The sequence below is a fragment of the Centrocercus urophasianus genome, unplaced genomic scaffold, assembly GCF_019232065.1.
Source record: "Centrocercus urophasianus isolate 14NV4802_14NV808 unplaced genomic scaffold, USGS_Curo_1.0 seq_24, whole genome shotgun sequence".
Taxonomy (NCBI): Eukaryota; Metazoa; Chordata; class Aves; order Galliformes; family Phasianidae; genus Centrocercus; species Centrocercus urophasianus.
In genome coordinates this window covers 8,667,353-8,680,038 of record NW_024884800.1, presented here as the reverse complement: position 1 = coordinate 8,680,038, position 12,686 = coordinate 8,667,353, and the positions used below count along the sequence as shown (strand labels likewise).

At 33.1% G+C, this 12,686-nt stretch overlaps 1 protein-coding gene across 1 annotated transcript in view; it reads left to right on the top strand.

Annotated features, from left to right (window-relative positions):
* LOC122163674 (connector enhancer of kinase suppressor of ras 2-like) overlaps positions 1-12,686 on the top strand; it is a 174,578-nt gene that overhangs the window by 92,869 nt on the left and 69,023 nt on the right. Inside the window, 2 exon segments of the mRNA XM_042825066.1 lie at positions 2,468-2,527; positions 5,940-6,008. Of these exon segments, the coding sequence (XP_042681000.1) occupies positions 2,468-2,527; positions 5,940-6,008 (129 nt within the window).

Below are 12,686 nucleotides of genomic sequence, written 5' to 3'. Positions count from 1 at the left end.
TTCCATTTTTATCCTTATCATTCAGTGTAGGGTTTGATGTATTATTTACCACATTTCATCTAAGTTCTGCGTTCCCTTCAGTTACCAATGACTTTTTTTTTTGTTGTGGCCTTACTGAATGCTTCACAGACATCAGTTAATTTATCCTCAAAACATACTTGTGAAAGAGATACTGCAATTTCAGTTTTATAGGAAAGAATCTCATATAGAAAGCAATTTGGGGCAAAATCACTAAAAATCTATTTTTTGGAGACTCAGTGGGAAGTGCTTACCATATGATTATTCAGGAGGCTTGTTATTTTTATGGACTAATTACAAAACACAACCTCTCTTGATTATAAGCGTAGCTAAGATTTTATGAGATACTGAGATCTGTAGCTTCAGCTTTGAACACTGTTGGCACCTAGAAAAGGAGTGTTTGTTACTTTTTGTGAAATATCTGTTGTAAACAGATCGCTCAGACTTGTATAAGAATTCAGTTATCTAAAATAAAATTCAGTTGTATTAATTGTGAGTTTTTACTTGCAAAACTTCATTTCTTCAGCAAATGAACCTGACTTCCTATAGACATGGCATAAGCTTACATATAAACTGAATTAATTTCCAGGTTTAAATAAGTACTGTATCTTTAAAGCATTTTCACAAAAGGGTTGTGTTTCATATGAAAATGAACCTTCATTGATAATATTTTCTAAATTTCTGTACACGTTATTATGAGCTCAATAGTCCTTTTTGTTATTCTAAAATGTCTTTTTCAGTCTTCTTTATTTAAAAATAATCTCATCTGAAGCATTCCCTAGCAGACACTCTTTTCTGATAGGTCAGTGGCTGTTTGCTTGACAAAATACTTTGCACATTAGAAAGATACTGTGGCAAATACCGAAAGTCTCTCCATATCTTCCCTATTACATTTTGAAGTAACTTTCAACATCACTTAAGTCTCCCCTGAACTGTAATAGTAGGCATGTTAATACAGTCTGATTTGTCAGCTCTTAAAGCAAAGAGAAGCTGCATGCATGTTTATGAAATGAAATAAAAACACTAACTGCATGATCTAATGAAATGACCTTATAAAATTAATAAACACAAAAGTTAATAATAAGGCAGTGTTTTAAGAGAACAAGTAGTCACAGTGAGCATTATCTAAACTGGTAATTCATAAGCAGTAAAGTTAAGCTGTATGACCAGTTTTAGCTACTTTTATTTTTAGGATTTAAATAAAGTTAAATTTATTTGAAAATGGATTAGTTAATATTAAGGTAGAAGCAATAATGAAAGGTCACAACAGATTCTGTTGGAGCAGGTTTCTCAGAGTTTCATCAGTCAAGTTTTGATCATCCCCAAGGTCAGCTATTCCACAGCCTCTCCAGGCAACCAGTTCCAGTGTTGCGTCACCCTCAAGGTTTCAGAAAAAGAAAAAAGAAAAAAAGAAAAAATAAAATTGTTTTTCTGCCAAGTTCCAACTTATTTCTCACGCTTCCATCTCTTTCAAAAAGAGTTTGGCTCTGACTTCTCTGCAGCCTTACAATTCATGTAGTTGTAGAGACCAAGACAATCTTGCCTTTCTGGAGTTTTACTATTTTTGTAGGTTAACAGCTAGCCTGCAGATCTTCATTAAGTTTCGGGAATCTTGAAATCAGTTGCTGAACAAAATGTTCTTTCTCATTTGCTGGAGGCTCTTGCATTTTGACAGTGCAAGGTGATGTAGAATTATTGAAAGGATAATGAATCAGCAGTACAGTGTATCAATTAGATTAACTAGATTTCAAAATTTGATGTATAACCAGAAAATACAGAGAGATGTGAAGCTACGACCTTACTCATGATAGGTAAGAATGCAAGCAATTGAGTCTCACTGACATTTAAGGCTCTGTGTACGTGTGTGTGCATGCGTGTACGGATAGATAGATACCTACTTAGGTTGTCTCTCTGTATCTCATCAATCACCTCCTTGAAGCAGAATTCTTGCTGGACTAATTACAAAACTCCTGTTAGCTCACCATGCTCATTTTTTCTACATAAATTGGCAATGTGAGCAGTGGCTCATGTATTTTCTAAGTTAGATTGTTTCCTTCTTATTGAACCAGTAACTCTGAAAGGAGGGCATATAATTTTAAAGACTATTTGTGTTCATTGTTTGAGTTTTGATACTTCTTTTATGGCACTAGTAATAAAGAGAGGTTATGTTAAATATTTCAAACACTGAACTGTATCAAGCTTTCATGCTAAGGCTTGGGCTTGGCGCTGAGTTCTATCCCAAAACTTCTTTCAAACTTAAAATGCATACTGTATGTAACAGGCAATGATACATATGTGTTTAACTGCAGAAGTTATTCACACATGATTTATTCCAGACATCTGAAATGTTACCATTTTTAAACTGAAACAGACATACATACTTACTGTATTATCATGCAAACGATATTTCTTTCTTACAAGTGTTAATTACCTTTTTGCCTCTTTTCAGGGGATGTATATCAAATCAACATATGATGGGCTGCATGTCATCACAGGAACAACTGAAAATGTAAGCTTGCTTAGCCTAAAAGAACATCTGTTGTGCATGCAAGTATCTTCTGTATACCTGCAGTGTATTTTTTTATATCAAAACTTGCTGTAAAGCAAGGCACTTCTTATCAATAGTGTTTTATTTATTTATTTATTTTGCACATATTATGTCACCATCTTAAAAATTTGAAAATTTTTTCACAGAAAAATACCTGTGATGAAGTAACTAATTATAAAAGACAAAAATATTGAACTTCTGTGCACAGTGGTTCTGGTCAAAACATTGCAGTCAGTGATAAGCATATTGCAGCACATAAATCAGCACGACTGTTATTCTTTTCATGCTACTCGCTGTATCTGTGAAGTAGTTTCTTGTTACTTAACTTGCAATTCATAATTACAAATTTGAAAAAATAATTTTACTTCAACTTCTGCAATATAATTTTTATGACAGGCTTCATAATCACACCCACTCCTTCTGTTTTCCATGTAGTCCATGTTTTAGTCACAGAGATTTTATTCAGCCTTGGATCTGTTTAAAAGTGAATAAATTCATTTATATTCACAAATAAAAGTGAATAAATTAGAAACTGAAATTTCATAAAACTGATATTGAAACTAACCAATGCTAACACCAAGGAAGATGAAACTTGCATTGTGCAGCTAGCCATGTGGGTCCAAAGTAGCACATACTGTGTAATATTGATATTTTGTTTTCTTCATTTTGTATAAATCAATATGGTTTTTGTCACTCGTTTTTTGAGATATTAGAGATCCAGGGAAAGCCTGATGATTTATTTATCATAATTTATGATAAATGAAATGTAAATTAAACTTAAAATTTGTTTACTTATACTAACACCATTGATAGCATTTAGAAGTCTTAAGTATTTGTAAATAGAGACATAAAAATTATGTATTGATTCCTGAAACTGGTGAACAAACCCTCTTGATTATGTTGCACCCATAGAATGAATAACACATGCTATAAATAATATAGTTGTTTGTTGTAATTTTAATTAATTTACATAGAAATATGAATCAGTTTGTGGAAAAACATATATTTATAACTGAAATTCGTGGGAGGAGATAAGAAATTAATTAGCCATTAAAACTGTAATATTTTTTTGTCTTGTCTGTGTGAGGTCTTTATGATAAGAGAGCACTAAGAAGTTGTTTGGTTGTTTTCTTTTTCTTTTGTTTTTCTTACAGTGTAATCACATGTGCAGTTAAACCAGCTTCAAAGACATTTAATTTCTGGCATTTCAGCAAATTGATTTTTCATTCCTTTTGAAGGGATAATTGACCTCAGAACCAGTGTTTAATTTTAAAAGATAATAATTAGCTCAGCCTTGTCAAAGTCAGGAAAGGAGCTTAAATAAAAAAAAAAGGCCTCTGCTTTTTCAACTAATGTCAACTGAAGTTAAATGCATTATGAATAGTGATGTTTGCTTCCATTTCCTGCTTACCTTTCTTTCACAGGTTAAAGGAATCAAATTTGTGTTTCCATTGAATTTTAGGCATGGAAATAGATTATCTTTCTGTTATAAGTGTAGCTCTGTATCAAGAGCAGTCTGCCAAAATTCTGTGTTTTCACTAAAAAGATAAATTGATGCTGAAGCCAGGCAGTTTCTGGCTAGAAAATACATAGGCAAAATCCTTTTTATTTTGGTGTGACTGAGATGTCAGGAGATGATAGCAGGCTGTAATGGCCAGGCAGTTTAGCTGAAGGGCTGGACTCTTGCTACACAAGATAGAGAAACCCCTGTGAAAGAACAAGCAGAGATCAAGCAGGTGAGTGGTTAGCAGCAGCTCATGAAGGGAGGCCAGAATGATAATCAAGGAGAAGGCTGGAGGCGAAAGCTCTGCATGGAATAGTACCCATAACACTTTGTATCAGTGTCAAATATTGGCTATTTGCCCTGCTTTGCTTGTTATTTATTACTTACTGAATAATTAATGATGTTTCCTACCACTTCCTAGCAATTGTGTAGACTGCAAAATCTACTGATTAGTCAGCAGGTGGTCACTACTGGACAGTGTTTGAGCTCCTCGTAGACTGTCTCTGAACTGTGTTTATGTGACACAGTTTTGGCAGTAGGGGTTGCAGGGCAGTCCTGTGAGAAGAGCCTGGAAGCTGCTCTGTCAGATATGAGCCAAAAGTCACTGGCCATAGCTGAGCTGTGCCTCTTTGCTTACATGTTTAAGAAAGCTTTCCCATAGTGGTAATTGGTCAGTGATCTCCCTGCTCTGTGCTTTTTAATTGTATTTTCTCCCTATTCTGCTGAGGAAGTGCAGCGAGCAAGCACCTGTGTGATGCTTGCCTACCTATCAAGATTAAAACATAGTTGCTAGTATTTTGTTTAGAAGCAATTGTAGACATTTTCTATCTAGTGGCTGTTTGGGTTTTTGTTATGTTGTTTCCTGTTGCCCTTATTACTTCTATTTATTTATAAAATTCATTCACATAATGGATAGAAATGATAGCTGTGATTTGTGGTTGGAGTATACTGCCCAACAGAACAGCTGTTGCCAATTTTCTGGAGTTTTGGCTGGTAGGCAGTGAGGTCAAGTTTATAAGCCTCTTCAAGTCACCTTTAGTGCAGGTAGATCTTTTCTTCTGTTGTGTATGTTGGCATGCTGTTGACCATGTTCATGTGGCTTGCAGAAAAGTGAAATTTTAATCTATTTTAATACAATCAGGGGAAGCTATATTTAGTGTAAGGAAGTTTTTCAAGTCAGATGTGAAATTATGGGAGTGGAATAATATTATATATACTGAAGAGCTAGACTGTCAAAGACTTTATCCATTTGTAATTACCATTTTGTGTTCATGTGGTTAATCTAGTAATGTTTTGAAAGTGATGGGGCTGTAGCATATTTGCCAAGTATTTGCAGTGAACTTAAGCAGAAAACCTGTTCTATAAAAGTCTGTACTAGGCCTGCTTTTCTGCTATGTGTATGTTTTTCTCAGCCCTATCTCTGGATGTGCCATAGTTCAGTATTTGTTGACATAATAGATTTATTGCTGTGTGATGTAAATTCACCCAGTGAACTCCCAGCAAGATTGTAACGGCTCATGGCCTGATACTCTGCTCTGAGAGGTAAAGAAGCTAAAGTAGTTCAAACAGTCAGAAAGGCCTTAGGAAGTAGGCCTTTCACCCATCAGGAAGGCCATAAGGCCCATCACCTTAGGAAGTAGGATTTGAGATTACTTCATCACTTAATTGCAATCTGTTACAGAAAAGAAAAATAAATTGTTCTTTACAGAGACATTTTTTAATAAATATAATAAAGTATTGTTATTTGATAATAATGCTTCTCTGGGCAGAGCTTTCTTGCCTCTTTCCCCATTCATGGTTTTCATTCATGCTCTTCCCTCATGCTCCTCCACCCCAAATATAAAGTTAATTGTTATCTCCTGTCCTTAGTCTCCTGCTGACCAGTGTAAGAAAATCCATGCTGGTGATGAGGTGATTCAAGTCAATCATCAAACTGTGGTAAGTACTCTGGAGGTTCTGCCCTGCAGGTTTTGCCTATTCCCACTGCTAAAAGTATAATAACTCTTACTAGGAAACTTTGCCAAAGAAGACCAGTCTTCTTGCTTTTTGAAGTATAATCATTGCTTGCACTTTAAAAAAGGCAGAAATTATCATTAACTAACCTGCAAGAATGATTTCTACACAGTGGAGACTAAATATTTCTTTTCTCCTTTTTCTTTTTTTTTTTCTGTTTCCCAAAACACTTACTCAATACTTACTAACTTTTTAATTCAAATGTCACATCTTCATTCCCTCTAAAATAAAAATCCAGCAACACTTTGTATTGATTTATAACCAGTTATGATGATTCCTGTTTTCCTTTTACCTTATTCCCAAGCTGAAAGAAGAGAAATGTCTCTCTAATGTGTCAGTGTTCAGTTTATATTATGTGAAGCATATAGCACTGCCCTTTGAAGAGGCTTATTTTACATTAAGATCTTAAATATTTCCTGGGTTTTTAGAGTTTTCAAGATTCTTAGAATATAATTTCAAATATATGTATCCAATGAAATCCACAGTCTCCGATATCATTTCCATGGGGACTGTACTTAAATCATTGTAAGATGGAAATTTCTTTAATGCTGTGCTACTCTGTCAAGTATGAATCCTGTTTTTTAAAAAAATCATTCTGAAAAGGAGTAGATATACTCATTTTATATTACCATTAGTGAAAATACTTTCCTGATTAGAGAAAGTAGAAATTTCTTTGAATAGGTTCTTATCCTGTAACTGAATATTGGCATAATCTCATCTAATTTTGACTAAACAAGGTCAAAGTATTTCCTGGATAAATTCATATTTGTGCATTCACCAGGATAATTTGGTTTTTCATGACATCCAGTGACGTTCACATAATCTGTAATGAGTTGTTCCAGTAGTTAATTATTCTCACTGCCAAGTGGGGTGTCATTTTATTTGTATTATACTTCCATTCCTTTGGTCTTGATACATTTATATCTATTTTACTGGAGATCCCATTTCTCATGTAGATATTCTCAGGATATAATCAAATTACCTCTTCACCTTTTTTTTTTTTTTTTTTTTAATAACCTAAATAATTTGAGCACTTTCGATTTTTCATCATAATGCATTACTCACTTTGTTTAAAGTCCCAGCTGTAATACTTTGCATATTTAACACTGAGTTACTGTTCTACAGGAAAAACATTCATAGACACGCAATACACCTCTGCTAAAATAGTACAAATGAGACTATTTTACTGTAACCACTACTAACTTGCTGTTTGCCATTTTTTTAAAACCTACTGTTCATTTTTTTTTCATTCACAGGCAAAAATAAAATGAAAAGAACACCTGGATTTATTCCCTATAAAATAAAAACTGTAATTTCAATTTAAATTCGTCTTTTTCCATCGAGGGTCCATTTGTAGAAAGGAATCACTAACCATTTCGAAACTGAGAGAGAAGCTTTTAAATAGGTTTAGGATGTAGAGTGGAAAATAGTTATACTGTCCCTACATTCCAGTGGAGTCAGCACAGATAACAGTACTTCTAATCCTGGAAGCATTTCTCTGGGGTTGTAAAGCTATAGCAGAGGATTAAGCATGCTGACAATGTCAGTCCATTGAATTGCTGCATGTGTGGAGTTAAGTATTTTGGGATTGGTGTGACTGGAATATTTTGGCTGTATGTCCTCAAAAAAATTCTTGTGACTTAAAATTTATGTAATCATTTTATATAGAGCTTATCTGAATTAAGAAAGAAATATCTGATTGCTAAAGGTAGGTACATTAATTCACTTTTTTCCTGAAATCAGTTATATTAACAAATATATTAACCACATTAACAAAATAATGCAACTTGCTTTACTTTTCAAATGGTTTTTCAGTGTGGATGAAAATTTAATGAAACAAGTTCAGGAAGTATCAAAGTAAAACTGCTTACAAGTTATGTAATGCAACAGTTGAGTAAGAAATAAAAGATTTACCACGTGGCATTTGCTCTAACCAAAGAACACTATTATACAGTTATGAAGATCAAAGAAAAAATAATAGTACTTTAGGCAAGAAATTAATTAAATCAGTCGACTCACCACTAGCTGTTAAAATCACTTAATCATTATCCAATTTCCTTATTTGCTTTTCTGCTTATCCTTCTTGCTTATAAGATTTTAATAAAACAGCACAAGAAACTTGAAAAAATAAATTACATATTCTAAAATACATTAACTCTTTTTTATCTTGTCAGTAATAACAGGCACTAATTCTGCCATTATCTTGAGAATTTCTATTTTCCCTTTTTAATAAAATTAAACATAAGTCATTTATATGTCACTGTACTTTTATTTGTTTATAAAAAATATAATTGCCCCTTAAGTTGCTTGAAATTTATCTATTCTGCTGCTTAGCTGAAATAAAAGAAGGTATATTTCATTTTGTCTTAACTTTCCGTAAAGTTTTTTTTTATAGATGGTAACTGATTCTTCAGTCGGAAGATTAGGACTGTCATGCAGTGAAAACAGGATAAAATTAATACCAAGAAATACTAATTTCTTTGCATTTTCCTTAACATGAATAATATAAAATGTAGGACAATTAGAAAGCCAGTCATAAAAGATACATAAATGTATACCTACTTAGAATCGAAGCAAAGTTGATAATTAAGGCCAAATAATCTGCATCTAAGTTTGCTAAAGACAACGACACTTCAATTGCAAGTTCCTGAGCACAGGTTTTTAATGGATTTTCTGCTTTGGAATAACTTCTTATGTTGTGGAAATGTAAAGAGGAAAACTTACTAGCAAATGCTATGGAAGGATTTACAGAGAAAAGGATAACTAAAGACATGTAGAAAAGGGCATGTTAGGTGAAATACAATATACTTTTATGAAGAATAAATGATTAATGTTCTACTTTTCATCATTTCTCAGACGACAGAAATCTTACAGATTCAAACAGATACTGATCTAACTATCTGACCGTCTGTAAAATATTTGATATACTTTTGTACACTAAAGTATTAGATTAACTAGGGAAAACCGAGTTTTCAGAAAACTGACAACTTCTTTTGAAGATTAGAATTTGAAGGTCATTTAATAGGACAGAGAGCAATAATAATGCTTTTAGTAACTCATGTTGAAAGCTAAATGTTACTCGAGCAGCTGGCGAGAATCCAGAAGTCAGAATGTAGTAATTAATCCCAAATCGACTCATCGCCACGGAGGTGATGTGACTGAAAATGGCAAAGATGAACTCGGAATTAATCAGGAACATGTTTCCAGGGGAAATAGAGTTTTAATGCCATTGTCTTGACATTGGTAATATCTTGTCTGAAATACTGTTCAGGTCATTTGCAGTCATCAAAGGTGAATTTACATATGAACATTTAAAAATGTAATGGAGGCAAAGAAAATGTATTGTCTGTCTCAGATGAAGGGATTCTCTAATTTAAAATTTTTAAGGACTTTAATTTGGTTAACCCAGCCAGCTAGGTCTGAGAGAAAATAGATCTCCTCTGTCTTAACAGGTAGAGGTTATACAGGCCAGGAAAGGAAAGGAACAGTTTAAGGCAAAAAATTACGATGTAGAAGAGCGTACATTCGTATAAACAACTATAAGTAGATGTGTGGTAAAATCTGAAAGAGATCTTCTGAGGATGGTGATTGAGAAACTGATAAAAATGACTAAGTAATAGTTGCCTACAACTACATAGAACAGGAAACAAATGGATGTAGTAGCTGGAAAGGCTCTTTCTATTCCAACACCTTTACTTTGTTGTGTTTGCTGCGGGTGTTTGGTACGTTATCTCTAAATAGCTATTATTATTAGGTAATGTTGATACATTTTCATTCTTGATAAGGTTGTTCTCTGGAGTGAACGATGCTACATAAATACATGATCAGCAACCTAATGCCCTTTTGCCCTTTCATACTGCTCATTATCTGTCAATGAGCATACTTTGATAATAGCAAGAACAACATGAACACTGTTTGGATGTATAATGCCCAAATTCCTATTGCTATAGATTGCATTCTGAATCTCTTTCACACAAATCCTGATATTTTATATGAGGAGGAACAAAATTAAGATCCAACAGTTTTGTTTTGTTTTTTTTTTTAAGATGCAACAGTTTGGTAAATTTCAGCACTAACTTATTGATGTTAAAATATTTACTGAATTAATATTGCAGATGTATGTGTATTGAATTGTAAATTTGAGTGTTAATGGAAGTTCACTGTAGGTGGAGATATGTCTGTACATGTAGCACCAGTTTGTTCTATTTGTGTTTGATTTACGATTTCTACCCCCAGAATAAGTCATCTGGTTTGTAAAGAAATGTCCACATATCACTCTAAGAATTCTGCCTTTCATTGTTTCTCTGTTACTTAATGAAATCACTCTGTAAGATAAAGGAAGAATGTTTATAATTCCACCATCAATTACTGTTAGTTACAGTTAAGAAATAAATGAGGAGAGCAAACCAGCCACCAGTGTTTATGAAGAGCTTCCATTTAGTGACAAAAAGTAGTCTCATGATCTAGCAGCCTAATAATAATTTCTGATATCCATATTAATAAAACTGCTTCCCTTGATTAGTCCCCTAGCCCAAGCAGTATTGTAAGGCAAAGTGAATTATATATTTAAAATACAAAAAGATGTCTTTTTCCTTAACAAAAAATTGAGTTCACGCTGTCTTTTTATTTATTTACATATTTATTTTTAATGAAAATATGAAGAAAGGTCACGCTGCTAAGATTCAAGTAAATATCCAGATGGGTTTGCTTATGTATTCAAAGAGCCTTGAGGGGAAACATCTGTCCTGGTTCATGTAGGGGTTAGGTCCTACTGGAGTCAAAACAAAATTACTTGTTTGCAGGTGGTGAGCAGTGTTCTAAATAGTGGTGTCATATGTTCTAAATATTTCATAAATGTTATTCTGTACAATTGGCTTCCTGATCAAATGCATAGCAAGGCAGGTCTTAAATTCCCTTTTAGTTAAACTATGCAGCTTGTCAAATTATACCATCAATACACACAACTCACAAATGGATGAAGGTTTAATCTACCTTCTTTCTGTGAGATGCATTGTGTATTTTTGTACTCCTCGTGAGTTTTCAATGTTTTTAGAGTCTCAATCTTGTCGCTTTAACTGGAATCCCCTGATAAGCATCACTGTGTTCAACAGTCCAGTTGTTTCTTCGGTTCCTTTTAATAGATGCATAGGCTTACTCATGCACAAATGCACTGTGAAGGAGCAAATTCACTACTGGGAGACTCTAAAGAAGTTATTGCAGACAAACTAGAAAACAAACTGGTTGAATGTAGGTTAATGATTGAGCTGTTTTTCTCAATATACTACTCATGCAGTTCTAACTGTAGTAGAATTATCAGCTTTAGATACACAAAATTACTACAGCATTGTGTATGTTTATGTCATTAGACTCGTGATAATGAAATTTAGTATCATAAAGACTGATATTTTTGAACTGTTGTTTTAAATTTACAGTTTCCACTAAATATATTTCTTGTACTTCCGTTGACAAAATTAATACTTTAAAACAAACAACAGTAGTGCAAAATTTTTTCTCTAGAACCAATTCTTCACACTGCAGAAGTACAAGTCAATAAAAAATATTAATTGAAGAATCCTAAAAATAAATCACAAAAAAGAAATTAATTTTCTGCCTACCTGCTACCATTTTCATTTACATTAAGTTAATGTATGTATTGGACTGGACCACAGGCATATGGGACTTTCCACACTCTACTTTGTAGGCCTGGTTTACCATGAGAGCACATGTATAGAAATAGGACATTGTATTACATTATGTAAGTATGTGTAGTAGAGAACTGCACTGTGACTAGAGCTTTACCATGTCATACAAATAGAGCATAATAATGTGCTGAATTTGTTGATTTACATGTGGTGGGTGTTCTAATTGCTCCAATTTCATTTATTCAGGAAAAAAAAAAGCATCATGCTAGTCTTTTTTTCTTCTTTGTTCGTTAATCTTAAGTTTAACTTCCAGTACTGAGTGAAATGTCTTAACCCATATTGTAGAATCTGATTAACTGAGTGGTTAAAAACTTAAAGGACCAAAATACCCTTTGCTGACCACATCTCACCACAGTTAGAGGTTGATAATTGCTATTAAAGAATGTTTAAGAATAAATGTCATACTCTGTCTGAAGGACTGGTTTTCAACAAAGAATTTTTAATCCTCTGTAATGACTTCTATTTTCTCAAAGATATTTTTAGCAATACAATTAATAATAACATGTCCAAATTCCTAAGAGCATTTTATCATAGCCTAGTAGTAATGATTGCAGACTGTTCTTTAATAGATCTTTGTATTTAATGGTTTTGTCATTAAGATTATCATTGGAATAATTTATCATTAACTTAATTATTTATCATTCTTATCTAAAAGGAGCTCATGGAATTCTAATGGTTACAACATACTGAAAGTTACAGCCATCTATAAAAATAAAAAATATTTCACTTTCAATTCTATAACTAAGTAAAAAATACATATATGCGGTCATTTTGTAATCTAGTTTGTGTGTAATGGAAGTTGATGTATTTGTTTTCAGTTGTGGCCTTTTTAAAATTACTTTCATTTTTTTCTTTCCTTTGACCAATGCATTTTTAGGATATTTTCCAGCAACAATAAAAA